We start from the raw sequence: 14,633 nt of genomic DNA, 5'->3' as shown, positions 1-14,633 counted from the left end.
TTAAGATGATCTGTGACCCCCTAGGTATCAATCACGTGTCAACCATGTGATATGCGTAGCATGCAGGCGGAAAGTCAGAACCCCCCCCCCCCAAAAAAAAAAAAAATTAAATTACATTTTAAAAAATTTGTGCTGAAGCAGGGACACACCTACACACTGCTGCCGACACACAGTTTGGAAAGCACTGCTTTAACGTATAATACTGATAATAAAACTGCATATTAATTTTTTAATAGAGGTTCTAAGTTAAATTATAATATTTTAAAGACACATTATTAATCTTTTTTTTTAATAGAAAATATTGTATCTAAATAAATTTCACATAATATAGTGTTCATTTTATTTTTGCAGCTAGCTGTTGTGCTATTTTTAAAGCATAAAAATTTATTCTAGATTTTGGTTATGAACTATTATATTGACTTTGTTGCATCACTTTTATTCATGTCATCAAGTAAAATTCTTAATTCTTGACATTAGTAGTACTCAAAGACTGATGTTGTCTTCCTCTCTATTATAGAACTATATTTGTTCAAATATTAAGGTTAATGTAACTGTACTGATTGTTTAGTTGTAATAAATGTGTTTTGATCCTGCATTTTATTTTGATTTTAATGCTTTTCTTTTTCTCGTATTGTTGTGATCTGTTTTGTCTGTTTGTCTATTTCATGTCCAGGGTTCTAAGGTTAGTATAACTGATGTAAGTTTCAGTTTTGCTATTTTCTTTTTTATATTTGTTTTTTATTTTATTGTTATATTGTTTGGTATTTTTTTTATCTGAACACATTATATACATTACGTTGTATGCATTTAAAATATGTAATTAAATAAAACTCCTCCTCCCTGAAAAATATTATAATTTAGAAACTTTAAATCATTTTTATTCCTTTTTCAGTAGCTCATAGCACATATTTTACAAAATGCCAAATAAAAAAAAGATATTAGTTATAATACATATCAAGTGTAAATAAGTGATATCTTGGGGTTACCTTGATTTATAAATATTTTATAAATCTAGGTATCCCCAGAGATGTGCAGTTAGCAATGAAAGTTCTCAGATTAATGATTCAGAAGAAGGGTAATATAAAACGCGAGATCTTCAAGGGTTTACTTTCCTTATTTTAACCTGCTCGGTGTTTCTTCATTAACTAAGCAAAATGACCTAGTTCTATAATTGAATCCTTCATGCTATCCTTTCCTGGGGAAAGGGATAAGGGGTGGTGTTTTTTTAATACTGGATAACCCCTTATAGGGGAATTTTATAGCATTATGCTTAAATTTGAAAAAGATAGATAACTCTTTTACTACCAGCTTCACTACCAACATTGTTATATTAATATACTTTATAACCTTTAAACATTGACATTTCTACCTGTTTCTAAGCCCCCTGCAGGCCACCTTTATCTCAGTGCATTTGTATAGCTTTTCAGAGCCATGACAGTGCATAGATAACATTGTGCTCACTCCCTTGAAATTATTTGAGTCGGCACTGCGATTATGGAGCAGTCTGCAGAGGCTTAGATACAAGGTAAAAAAAGTGTATTAATAGAACTGTTGGTTATGCAAAACTGGGGAATGAGTAACAAATCTTTTTAAACATTTTTATAGTAGACTGTCCCTTTAACTTCACCTCCTTACTCTTTTAATATATTATACAACAATATTTTCAAGTTCTACTTCTTAAAGGTTCTGCTGCCCCAGTACTAAAAACACGACACTGTGTTGCTAATTCATTTTGTTTTACTGTTTTTTATATTTTATTTTCCAATTTTATCAAAAGATTTTTTTCTACATTTTTATAATGCGACACCTTATAATAATATACATTCTGTGTAAGCTGCAGTCTTTTTTTGTCTAAATCTTTTGGGTCAGAAATAGTTTACAAACGAAATACAATTGATCTGCTACTTAGGGGTTTGCAGTATATACAGTAGAGAGGGCATTTCTATACTTTTTACAAGCACCAAGTATTAAAGGGACATGAAACCCAAATTTTTTCTTTCATGATTTAGAAAGAACATGCAATTTTAAAAAAAACTTTCTAATTTACTTCTATTATCTAATTTGTTTTTTTCTCTTGATATTCTTTGCTGAAAAGCATATCTAGATAGGCTCAGTAGCTGCTGATTGGTTGCTGTATATAAAGCCTCTTCTGATTGGCTCTCTCATGTGCATTGCATTTTCTTCAAATAAGGATATATAAAAAATGAAGCAAAATAAATAATAGAAGTAAATTGAATTGTTATTTAAATTTGTATTCTCTATCTGAATCATGAAAGAAAAAAAATGTGTTTAGTGTCCCTTTAATGCTTCAGAGACAATAAAATAAAAATGAAATGTTTATGATTTAGATAGAGCATATCATGTTATACAGTTTTCCAATTTTAATTCTATTCTCAAATTTGCTTAATTTATTTAGTATATTTTGTTGAAGAGCAGCATCAGGAGCAGCAATGCACCACTGGTTGCTAGGTGACACATCTGGCCAGCCAATGACAAGAGGCATATATTTGCAAACCCCAATCACCAGCTAGCCCCCAGCAGTGTATTTACTGCTCATGAGCCTACCTAAGTATGAATACCAAGGATACAAATTACATTTGACAATTTGAAGTAAATTGAAGTCTCTTAAGATTCTATGCACTTTACTCTCCCTTTAATATGCGATAGTCTCAGTGAGTTTTCTCAATCCTACAACAATGAAAAGTGAATTAAAATAAAACAGATGAAACTCTGCACAAGTGCTTAGTTCTGTTCTTTAAGAGTTGTCACTACTCTCTTTCAAATTTTAAATTTGTTAATGGACATTTCAGTTTTGACTATTATTCCATTTAAGTCCAAAATTTAAAAACTTAAAAATATATAATTAAAAACAAGTTTGTAACAGAGCCTTAAAGGGACATTAAACCCAATTTTTTTCTTTCATGATTCAAATGGAGAATACCATTTTAAACAACTTTCTAATTTACTTCTATTATGTAATTTGCTTCATTCTCTTGATATTATTTCCTGAAAAGCATATCTAGATAGGCTCAGGAGCTTGGTGGCTGCACATAAATGCCTCGTGTGATTGGCTCACCCATGTGTATTGCTATTTCTTTAACAAAAGATATCTAAAGAATGAAGCAAATTAGATAATAGAAGTAAATAGGAATGTTGTTTAAAATTGTATTTTCTATCTGAATAATGAAAGAAAATGTTGGGGTTTAATGTCCCTTTAAGCAGGCAATGCTAGTACTTGTGTTGGATACATTCTAGTGCAAGTATTGTGTGCTTTATTTTGAATGCAAGTTTTGCAGGTGACAGATGCGTTGTATTTTTTATTTTGACTCTGTACATCAGGGGTCTACAACTCTAGTTTTAGGATCCACAAGAGCAAAAAAACTATTAGGTTTTATGATTTATCCTGAGTGTAGACAAAACCACATTTCTGAGCTATTGTTAAACTGAAATGAAACCTTTTCTTTCATGATTGAGATAGAGAATACAATTTACTTCTATTATCAAATTTGCTTCATTCTCTTTGCATTCTTTGTTGAGAACAATACTTAGGAAGCATGGGCATGTCTGGGGCACTGTATAGCAGTAGCATGGGCATGTCTGGAGCACTGTATAGCAGTAGCATGGGCATGTCTGGAGCACTGTATAGCAGTAGCATGGGCATGTCTGGAGCACTGTATAGCAGTTGCATGGGCATGTCTGGAGCACTGTATAGCAGTAGCATGGGCATGTCTGGAGCACTGTATAGCAGTAGCATGGGCATGTCTGGAGCACTGTATAGCAGTAGCATGGGCATGTCTGGAGCACTGTATAGCAGTAGCATGGGCATGTCTGGAGCACTGTATAGCAGTAGCATGGGCATGTCTGGTGCACTGTATAGCAGTAGCATGGGCATGTCTGGAGCACTGTACAGCAGTAGCATGGGCTTGTCTGGAGCATTGTACAGCAGTAGCATGGGCATGTCTGGAGCACTGTATAGCAGTAGCATGGGCATGTCTGGAGCACTGTATAGCAGTAGCATGGGCATGTCTGGAGCACTGTATAGCAGTAGCATGGGCATGTCTGGAACACTGTATAGCAGTAGCATGGGCATGTCTGGTGCACTGTGTAGCAGTAGCATGGGCATGTTTGGAGCACTGTATAGCAGTAGCATGGGCATGCCTGGTGCACTGTATATAGCAGTAGCATGGGCATGTCTGGCGCACTGTATAGCGGTAGCATGGGCATGTCTGGTGCACTGTATAGGGGTAGCATGGGCATGTCTGGCGCACTGTATAGCAGTAGCATGGGCATGTCTGGAGCACTGTACAGCAGTATCATGGGCATGTCTGGTGCACTGTATAGGGGTAGCATGGGCATGTCTGGGGCACTGTATAGCAGTAGCATGGGCATGTCTGGAGCACTGTATAGCAGTAGCATGGGCATGTCTGGAGCACTGTATAGCGGTAGCATGGGCATGTCTGGAGCACTGTATAGCGGTAGCATGGGCATGTCTGGTGCACTGTATAGCGGTAGCATGGGCATGTCTGGCGCACTGTATATAGCAGTAGCATGGGCATGTCTGGCGCACTGTATAGCGATAGCATGGGCATGTCTGGCGCACTGTATAGGGGTAGCATGGGCATGTCTGGCGCACTGTATAGGGGTAGCATGGGCATGTCTGGAGCACTGTATAGCGGTAGCATGGGCATGTCTGGTGCACTGTATAGGGGTAGCATGGGCATGTCTGGAGCACTGTATAGCGGTAGCATGGGCATGTCTGGTGCACTGTATAGCGGTAGCATGGGCATGTCTGGTGCACTGTATAGGGGTAGCATGGGCATGTCTGGTGCACTGTATAGCGGTAGCATGGGCATGTCTGGTGCACTGTATAGCGGTAGCATGGGCATGTCTGGTGCACTGTATAGGGGTAGCATGGGCATGTCTGGGGCACTGTATAGCGGTAGCATGGGCATGTCTGGAGCACTGTATAGCGGTAGCATGGGCATGTCTGGAGCACTGTATAGCGGTAGCATGGGCATGTCTGGAGCACTGTATAGCGGTAGCATGGGCATGTCTGGTGCACTGTATAGCAGTAGCATGGGCATGTCTGGAGCACTGTATAGCAGTAGCATGGGCATGTCTGGAGCACTGTATAGCAGTAGCATGGGCATGTCTGGAGCACTGTATAGCAGTAGCATGGGCATGTCTGGAGCACTGTATAGCAGTAGCATGGGCATGTCTGGTGCACTGTATAGCAGTAGCATGGGCATGTCTGGAGCACTGTACAGCAGTAGCATGGGCATGTCTGGAGCATTGTACAGCAGTAGCATGGGCATGTCTGGTGCACTGTATAGCGGTAGCATGGGCATGTCTGGCGCACTGTATATAGCAGTAGCATGGGCATGTCTGGCGCACTGTATAGCGATAGCATGGGCATGTCTGGCGCACTGTATAGGGGTAGCATGGGCATGTCTGGTGCACTGTATAGGGGTAGCATGGGCATGTCTGGAGCACTGTATAGCGGTAGCATGGGCATGTCTGGTGCACTGTATAGGGGTAGCATGGGCATGTCTGGAGCACTGTATAGCGGTAGCATGGGCATGTCTGGTGCACTGTATAGCGGTAGCATGGGCATGTCTGGTGCACTGTATAGGGGTAGCATGGGCATGTCTGGTGCACTGTATAGCGGTAGCATGGGCATGTCTGGTGCACTGTATAGCGGTAGCATGGGCATGTCTGGTGCACTGTATAGGGGTAGCATGGGCATGTCTGGGGCACTGTATAGCGGTAGCATGGGAATGTCTGGAGCACTGTATAGCGGTAGCATGGGCATGTCTGGAGCACTGTATAGCGGTAGCATGGGCATGTCTGGAGCACTGTATAGCGGTAGCATGGGCATGTCTGGTGCACTGTATAGGGGTAGCATGGGCATGTCTGGAGCACTGTATAGCGGTAGCATGGGCATGTCTGGTGCACTGTATAGGGGTAGCATGGGCATGTCTGGAGCACTGTATAGCAGGTGTGTGTGAAAACTGCTGCCATCTAGTGTTTTTGCAAATGTAAAAGCATTCTTGCAAACTGCTGCCATTTAGTGCTGCTGATACATGCACACTCCTGAGCTTACCTACCTTTTTTATCAAATGATGCCAATAGAACAAAATACATTTGATAATAGAATTAAATTTACAATATTTTGTTTTACTTTTCCACTCTGAATCATGAAAGAAAAATGTTAGGTAACATTTCCCTTTATCTTAGCAGTTGGGATTTGTTTTTTCAGCTATGATTAAGAAGACATAAAGGTCAGCAATTAGATAACTCTATACTAGTTTGTTTAACAATTCCCCTCCCAGTAAAATGCTTCCAAATAGTTTTCTAAATATTGAAAGAATTAAAGTCATATCGGGCGCTGGCCACTTCCTGCTGTGCAACATTGCAGGTTACTGCAGAGGATCACTGACTGCAGTTCCAGCTCAGTCCTGTGTTCTAACCTAACAAACTAAACTATTGTAACATTTATTTCTAACTATTGTGCACCAGCTGCAGCAAAGTGCCTCTCATTTACACAGCGTAGAGGAGCAATAGAACCCAGGAGAATTCATTTGCTGCAGGGGACTTAATTATAAAGCAGCTGCAGTCTACAGTTGGTAAAATGACTTTATAGTATTAAAGGGATACTAAAGCCAAATTATTTTATTTAATGATTTACATTGAGCAAGCAATTTTAAGCAACTTTCTAATTTACTCCTATTATCAATTTTCTTTGTTCTCTTGCTATCTTTATTTAAAAAGCAGGAATGTAACGCTTAGGCACTGGCCCATTTTTGGTTCAGCATCTAGGTACCACTTGCTGATTGGTGGCTAAATGTAGACACCAATAAACAAGCAGTATCCAGGGTGCCAAACCTAAAATGGTCCGGCTCCTAAGCTTTATATTCCTGCTTTTCAAATAAAGATAGCAAGAGAACAAAGACAAATTGATAATAGGAGTAAATCAGAAAGTTGCTTAAAATTGCATGCTCTATCTGAGTCAGGAAAGAAAAATATGGGTTTAGTGTCCCTTTACTGGTACATCTGTAAGGGATAAGGCAGTTACAGTAACTTATTGTCTGTCACAGTGTAGTTTTTATTGCCTAGATTCCATAACTGCTACATATTTATGTGTGTGTATAAATAGTCATTGGCTGCTTTGACAATAAACCTAAAACCTGCACATTAGCAACAAACTGACATTTGAAGCATATGTTGGTGAAAGAAAAAGAATTGTGATAAAAAGCAACTTGCTTAACTCACTGAATGTCAGGTCAGCCATGTAATTAGAGGTCAGACAGTAGCTTAATGTTTGGGACACTGTATTTCTATTTTTGTCATCCTTATGAAAGACCCGCACCTTAAAGGGCCGTAATAGTAAGAGAAATTACATGCTCTAATCCCAATCAACAGCGCTATTTACATATATATGTTTGCCGACCAACAATGCTCTGCAGGACCCGAGCTGTACTTCTACTGTGTGTTTAACCCCTTTACATTGATTAAACGCATAGTAGTGCAGGGTCTTAAAATTATATGCTCCAACAAATTATTATGGCCCTTTAATATTTTTTCCCCCATAAAAAAAGATTATGAAGTAAAAGCTTTTTTTAAATGTAAACTATTATTACTACAGCTGTATCATCTGTGTGCTTCCTACTCCTATCTGAATCGTGAAAGTGTGATTTTACTGTCCCTTTTAAGCAGCTTTTACTTAAAGGGACAGTAAAGTCAAAATTTAAACTTAAATGAATTGGATAGAGCATGGAATTTTAAATAACTTTCTAATTTACGTCTCATCAATTTTGCTTGGTTCTCTTGGTATCCTTTGTTAAATAAACTGTAGAGAGTGGAATCAAATTTGCAGACTGACCTAAATATATTGATGACATTTGGAATATAAATTGAATGTTCTATCTATTGCTGTTATGTTCATGGTGAAATGGCCCATACAGGTTTACATAGAACAAAGTAGTCTGTTGATCTACAGAACAGAGTCTCACAAATGCATTACTTAGTACTTTAGATTTATAGACTGGCCTGGAGTGCTGATCAAACAGAAACGTACATTAATTAGCATTATACCCAGGATACAAGTACAGTTATTTATGGTAATAAAGGTTCTACTTTGCAGCCGCAGCAATTAATATGGTGTTTAAGATTCTATGGTTTCTATTGGTATAAATGTTTGTTATGAAAATGAAAGGAACTCAGTCAAGTTTGAGGCTGAAAGCTGAAGTATTTGTCTTTGAGAGGAAATAGATTATATTAAGACACGTTGAAAACCCTTTATCCAAACTGCTTGGGACTGGAAAAGGTTTGGATTTAAGAATAGTTTGGATTTTGGAATATTTGTATATTTGTGCCAGCAAAATGGGACAGTGTATGGAGAGGGGGTGGAACCAAGTGTACAAAAAAAAACTATTTCTTATGTCATTTAGGCAAAATGTAGATGTCATAATACAGCTCATACATATAACCTAAAGGTAGTTTTATATCATTATTTCTTTTCATAAAGAAATATAGATTGTTTGCATTTTAGAACACAAAAACCAAACCAAAGACACAGGCAGAGAAGACTGTGACTTTTAGGCGGGGGTGGGGTGGGGGGGGGTGAAGAGTTTTTGATAAAAAAATGTTTAAATAGTAATTAAAAAAGTTTGGATTTCAGAATGTCTGTATTTGGGGGTTTGTAACCTGTACTGTTTCAATAATACAAACCTTGATATTTTTATTTTATTTTTCTATTCAGATTTTGTAGTATTGGTATAAAGTATGTATTTCCTATATGTAGAAGCCCAAATTAATATGGTATCTGATGCCCCTCAATTCAGTTATTTAAATATATATATAATGTACCTAGTTTGTGTGTATATTTAAAGCACTACACAAACACACACATAGCCCTATACCTAGCAGTATAAAAATACTTAGACTTACTTACCATGCCAAGAGGTAAGTTATCTATATATACATTATAAATGTTAGTGCAATGTATATGCATTCATGTTGAGGGGCCAGTTAGTACACTCACTTTTTTTTTTTTAGCAAAGATTTTCAGAAAATAAGTTTTTTTCATCTGGTTTATAATGTTCGTTTACACTCAGATGATTTGGCTGACATCTCTGAATCTGAATTTATGGATTCATTATTGAACCTTTACATGTGCACTTCATTCGATAATTAGTAAAATAGTTTTTATTAATTTCTACTGTATACAATTGTGCATTTGCCCACACATCCCTAAGCCTGTAATCACTTTATGTTTTTGTATTTTAAGACGGAGTTGGAAAACATTGAAGTGACACAGGGGATGTCATCAGAGACGGCAGTGACTTTCCTTAGTCGCCTTATGGCTATGGTAGACGTCCTGGTATTTGCCAGTTCCCTAAATTTCAGTGAGATTGAAGCAGAGAAAAACATGTCTTCTGGTGGCTTAATGCGGCAGTGCCTGAGGCTTGGTAAGTTTACTTGCAGAGTGCAGATGGTACCTTTAAACAATTCATGTGATGGTGTGAATGTGGCCCACTGTTGCTGAGCATATTACCACAATAGGGAAAAACAGTGACCCAACTGTGTTAATGTTGTATATTTCTAGATTACTCACTGAGCTTCTCTGCACAGCGTGCAATGTACGTGCATTTATGAATTACTCATACTTATGAGGGGTGATGGGAAGGTTATATAATTAGTTTCATTTGTTTTCAATGTGTCACTTCACTCAGTGTCTGTTATTCCTTATTGTAATTACATTACATCTTAATTTCTCCAACATAGGTGTGTCCGGTCCACGGCGTCATCCTTACTTGTGGGATATTCTCTTCCCCAACAGGAAATGGCAAAGAGCCCAGCAAAGCTGGTCACATGATCCCTCCTAGGCTCCGCCTACCCCAGTCATTCTCTTTGCCGTTGTACAGGCAACATCTCCACGGAGATGGCTTAGAGTTTTTTAGTGTTTAACTGTAGTTTTTATTATTCAATCAAGAGTTTGTTATTTTGAAATAGTGCTGGTATGTACTATTTACTCAGAAACAGAAAAGAGATGAAGATTTCTGTTTGTATGAGGAAAATGATTTTAGCAACCGTAACTAAAATCCATGGCTGTTCCACACAGGACTGTTGAGAGCAATTAACTTCAGTTGGGGGAACAGTGTGCAGTCTCTTACTGCTTGAGGTATGACACATTCTAACAAGACGATGTAATGCTGGAAGCTGTCATTTTCCCTATGGGATCCGGTAAGCCATGTTTATTACGATCGTAAATAAGGGCTTCACAAAGGCTTATTAAGACTGTAGACTTTTTCTGGGCTAAATCGATTCATTATTAACACATATTTAGCCTTGAGGAATCATTTTATCTGGGTATTTTGATATAATAATATCGGCAGGCACTGTATTAGACACCTTATTCCTTAGGGGCTTTCCCAAAGCTTAAGCAGAGCCTCATTTTCGCGCCGGTGTGGCGCACTTGTTTTTGAGAGGCATGGCATGCAGTCGCATGTGAGAGGAGCTCTGATACTTAGAAAAGACTTTCTGAAGGCGTCATTTGGTATCGTATTCCCCTTTGGGCTTGGTTGGGTCTCAGCAAAGCAGATACCAGGGACTGTAAAGGGGTTAAAGCTTAAAACGGCTCCGGTTCCGTTATTTTAAGGGTTAAAGCTTCCAAATTTGGTGTGCAATACTTTTAAGGCTTTAAGACACTGTGGTGAAAATTTGGTGAATTTTGAACAATTCCTTCATGTTTTTTCGCAATTGCAGTAATAAAGTGTGTTCAGTTTAAAATTTAAAGTGACAGTAACGGTTTTATTTTAAAACGTTTTTGTACTTTGTTATCAAGTTTATGCCTGTTTAACATGTCTGAACTACCAGATAGACTGTGTTCTGAATGTGGGGAAGCCAGAATTCCTATTCATTTAAATAAATGTGATTTATGTGATAATGACAATGATGCCCAAGATGATTCCTCAAGTGAGGGGAGTAAGCATGGTACTGCATCATTCCCTCCTTCGTCTACACGAGTCTTGCCCACTCAGGAGGCCCCTAGTACATCTAGCGCGCCAATACTCCTTACTATGCAACAATTAACGGCTGTAATGGATAATTCTGTCAAAAACATTTTAGCCAAAATGAACCCTTGTCAGCGTAAGCGTGGCTGCTCTGTTTTAGATACTGAAGAGCATGACGACGCTGATATTAATATCTCTGAAGGGCCCCTAACCCAGTCTGATGGGGCCAGGGAGGTTTTGTCTGAGGGAGAAATTACTGATTCAGGGAACATTTCTCAACAGGCTGAACCTGATGTGATTGCATTTAAATTTAAGTTGGAACATCTCCGCATTCTGCTTAAGGAGGTATTATCCACTCTGGACGATTGTGAAAAGTTGGTCATCCCAGAGAAACTATGTAAAATGGACAAGTTCCTAGAGGTGCCGGGGCTCCCAGAAGCTTTTCCTATACCCAAGCGGGTGGCGGACATTGTTAATAAAGAATGGGAAAGGCCCGGTATTCCTTTCGTCCCTCCCCCCATATTTAAAAAATTGTTTCCTATGGTCGACCCCAGAAAGGACTTATGGCAGACAGTCCCCAAGGTCGAGGGAGCGGTTTCCACTTTAAACAAACGCACCACTATACCCATAGAGGATAGTTGTGCTTTCAAAGATCCTATGGATAAAAAATTAGAAGGTTTGCTTAAAAAAATGTTTGTTCAGCAGGGTTACCTTCTACAACCAATTTCATGCATTGTCCCTGTCACTACAGCCGCATGTTTCTGGTTCGATGAGCTGATAAGGGCGCTCGATAGTGATTCTCCTCCTTATGAGGAGATTATGGACAGAATCAATGCTCTCAAATTGGCTAATTCTTTCACCCTAGACGCCACTTTGCAATTGGCTAGGTTAGCGGCTAAGAATTCTGGGTTTGCTATTGTGGCGCGCAGAGCGCTTTGGTTGAAATCTTGGTCGGCTGATGCGTCTTCCAAGAACAAGCTACTAAACATTCCTTTCAAGGGGAAAACGCTGTTTGGCCCTGACTTGAAAGAGATTATCTCTGATATCACTGGGGGTAAGGGCCACGCCCTTCCTCAGGATCGGCCTTTCAAGGCAAAAAATAGACCTAATTTTCGTCCCTTTCGTAAAAACGGACCAGCCCAAAGTGCTACGTCCTCTAAGCAAGAGGGTAATACTTCTCAAGCCAAGCCAGCTTGGAGACCAATGCAAGGCTGGAACAAGGGAAAGCAGGCCAAGAAACCTGCCACTGCTACCAAGACAGCATGAAATGTTGGCCCCCGATCCGGGACCGGATCTGGTGGGGGGCAGACTCTCTCTCTTCGCTCAGGCTTGGGCAAGAGATGTTCTGGATCCTTGGGCGCTAGAAATAGTCTCCCAAGGTTATCTTCTGGAATTCAAGGGACTTCCCCCAAGGGGGAGGTTCCACAGGTCTCAGTTGTCTTTAGACCACATAAAAAGACAGGCGTTCTTACATTGTGTAGAAGACCTGTTAAAAATGGGAGTGATTCATCCTGTTCCATTAAGAGAACAAGGGATGGGGTTCTACTCCAATCTGTTCATAGTTCCCAAAAAAGAGGGAACGTTCAGACCAATCTTAGATCTCAAGATCTTAAACAAGTTTCTCAAGGTTCCATCGTTCAAGATGGAAACCATTCGAACTATTCTTCCTTCCATCCAGGAAGGTCAATTCATGACCACGGTGGATTTAAAGGATGCGTATCTACATATTCCTATCCACAAGGAACATCATCGGTTCCTAAGGTTCGCATTCCTGGACAAACATTACCAGTTCGTGGCGCTTCCTTTCGGATTAGCCACTGCTCCAAGGATTTTCACAAAGGTACTAGGGTCCCTTCTAGCTGTGCTAAGACCAAGGGGCGTTGCGGTAGTACCTTACTTGGACGACATTCTGATTCAAGCGTCGTCCCTTCCTCAAGCAAAGGCTCACACGGACATCGTCCTGGCCTTTCTCAGATCTCACGGATGGAAAGTGAACGTGGAAAAGAGTTCTCTATCCCCGTCAACAAGGGTTCCCTTCTTGGGAACAATTATAGACTCCTTAGAAATGAGGATTTTTCTAACAGAGGCCAGAAAAACAAAACTTCTAGACTCTTGTCGGATACTTCATTCCGTTCCTCTTCCTTCCATAGCTCAGTGCATGGAAGTGATCGGGTTGATGGTAGCGGCAATGGACATAGTTCCTTTTGCGCGCATTCATCTAAGACCATTACAACTGTGCATGCTCAGTCAGTGGAATGGGGACTATACAGACTTGTCTCCGAAGATACAAGTAAATCAGAGGACCAGAGACTCACTCCGTTGGTGGCTGTCCCTGGACAACCTGTCACAAGGGATGACATTCCGCAGACCAGAGTGGGTCATTGTCACGACCGACGCCAGTCTGATGGGCTGGGGCGCGGTCTGGGGATCCCTGAAAGCTCAGGGTCTTTGGTCTCGGGAAGAATCTCTTCTACCGATAAATATTCAATGCTCTCAAGGCTTGGCCTCAGCTAGCGTGGACCAAGTTCATACGGTTTCAATCAGACAACATGACAACTGTTGCGTACATCAACCATCAGGGGGGAACAAGGAGTTCCCTAGCGATGGAAGAAGTGACCAAAATCATTCTATGGGCGGAGTCTCACTCCTGCCACCTGTCTGCTATCCACATCCCAGGAGTGGAAAATTGGGAAGCGGATTTTCTGAGTCGTCAGACATTGCATCCGGGGGAGTGGGAACTCCATCCGGAAATCTTTGCCCAAGTCACTCGGCTGTGGGGCATTCCAGACATGGATCTGATGGCCTCTCGTCAGAACTTCAAAGTTCCTTGCTACGGGTCCAGATCCAGGGATCCCAAGGCGGCTCTAGTGGATGCACTAGTAGCACCTTGGACCTTCAAACTAGCTTATGTGTTCCCGCCATTTCCTCTCATCCCCAGGCTGGTAGCCAGGATCAATCAGGAGAGGGCGTCGGTGATCTTGATAGCTCCTGCGTGGCCACGCAGGACTTGGTATGCAGATCTGGTGAATATGTCATCGGCTCCACCTTGGAAGCTACCTTTGAGACGAGACCTTCTTGTTCAGGGTCCGTTCGAACATCCGAATCTGGTTTCACTCCAGCTGACTGCTTGGAGATTGAACGCTTGATTTTATCGAAGCGAGGATTCTCAGATTCTGTTATCGATACTCTTGTTCAGGCCAGAAAGCCTGTAACTAGAAAGATTTACCACAAAATTTGGAAAAAATATATCTGTTGGTGTGAATCTAAAGGATTCCCTTGGGACAAGGTTAAGATTCCTAGGATTCTATCCTTCCTTCAAGAAGGATTGGAAAAAGGATTATCTGCAAGTTCCCTGAAGGGACAGATTTCTGCCTTGTCGGTGTTACTTCACAAAAAGCTGGCAGCTGTGCCAGATGTTCAAGCTTTTGTTCAGGCTCTGGTTAGAATCAAGCCTGTTTACAAACCTTTGACTCCTCCTTGGAGTCTCAATTTAGTTCTTTCAGTTCTTCAGGGGGTTCCGTTTGAACCCTTGCATTCCGTTGATATTAAATTATTATCTTGGAAAGTTTTGTTTTTAGTTGCAATTTCTTCTGCCAGAAGAGTTTCAGAATTATCTGC

At 40.3% G+C, this 14,633-nt stretch overlaps 1 protein-coding gene across 1 annotated transcript in view; it reads left to right on the top strand.

The window, feature by feature from the left end:
- NBEA (neurobeachin) overlaps positions 1-14,633 on the top strand; it is a 1,472,531-nt gene that overhangs the window by 634,681 nt on the left and 823,217 nt on the right. Inside the window, exons 25-26 of the mRNA XM_053708445.1 lie at positions 674-697; positions 9,290-9,470. Of these exons, the coding sequence (XP_053564420.1) occupies positions 674-697; positions 9,290-9,470 (205 nt within the window). The remainder of the gene's footprint in view (positions 1-673; positions 698-9,289; positions 9,471-14,633) is intronic.

Source organism: Bombina bombina, chromosome 3, assembly GCF_027579735.1.
Source record: "Bombina bombina isolate aBomBom1 chromosome 3, aBomBom1.pri, whole genome shotgun sequence".
NCBI lineage: Eukaryota > Metazoa > Chordata > Amphibia > Anura > Bombinatoridae > Bombina > Bombina bombina.
This window is presented reverse-complemented; position numbering and strand designations above follow the sequence as displayed.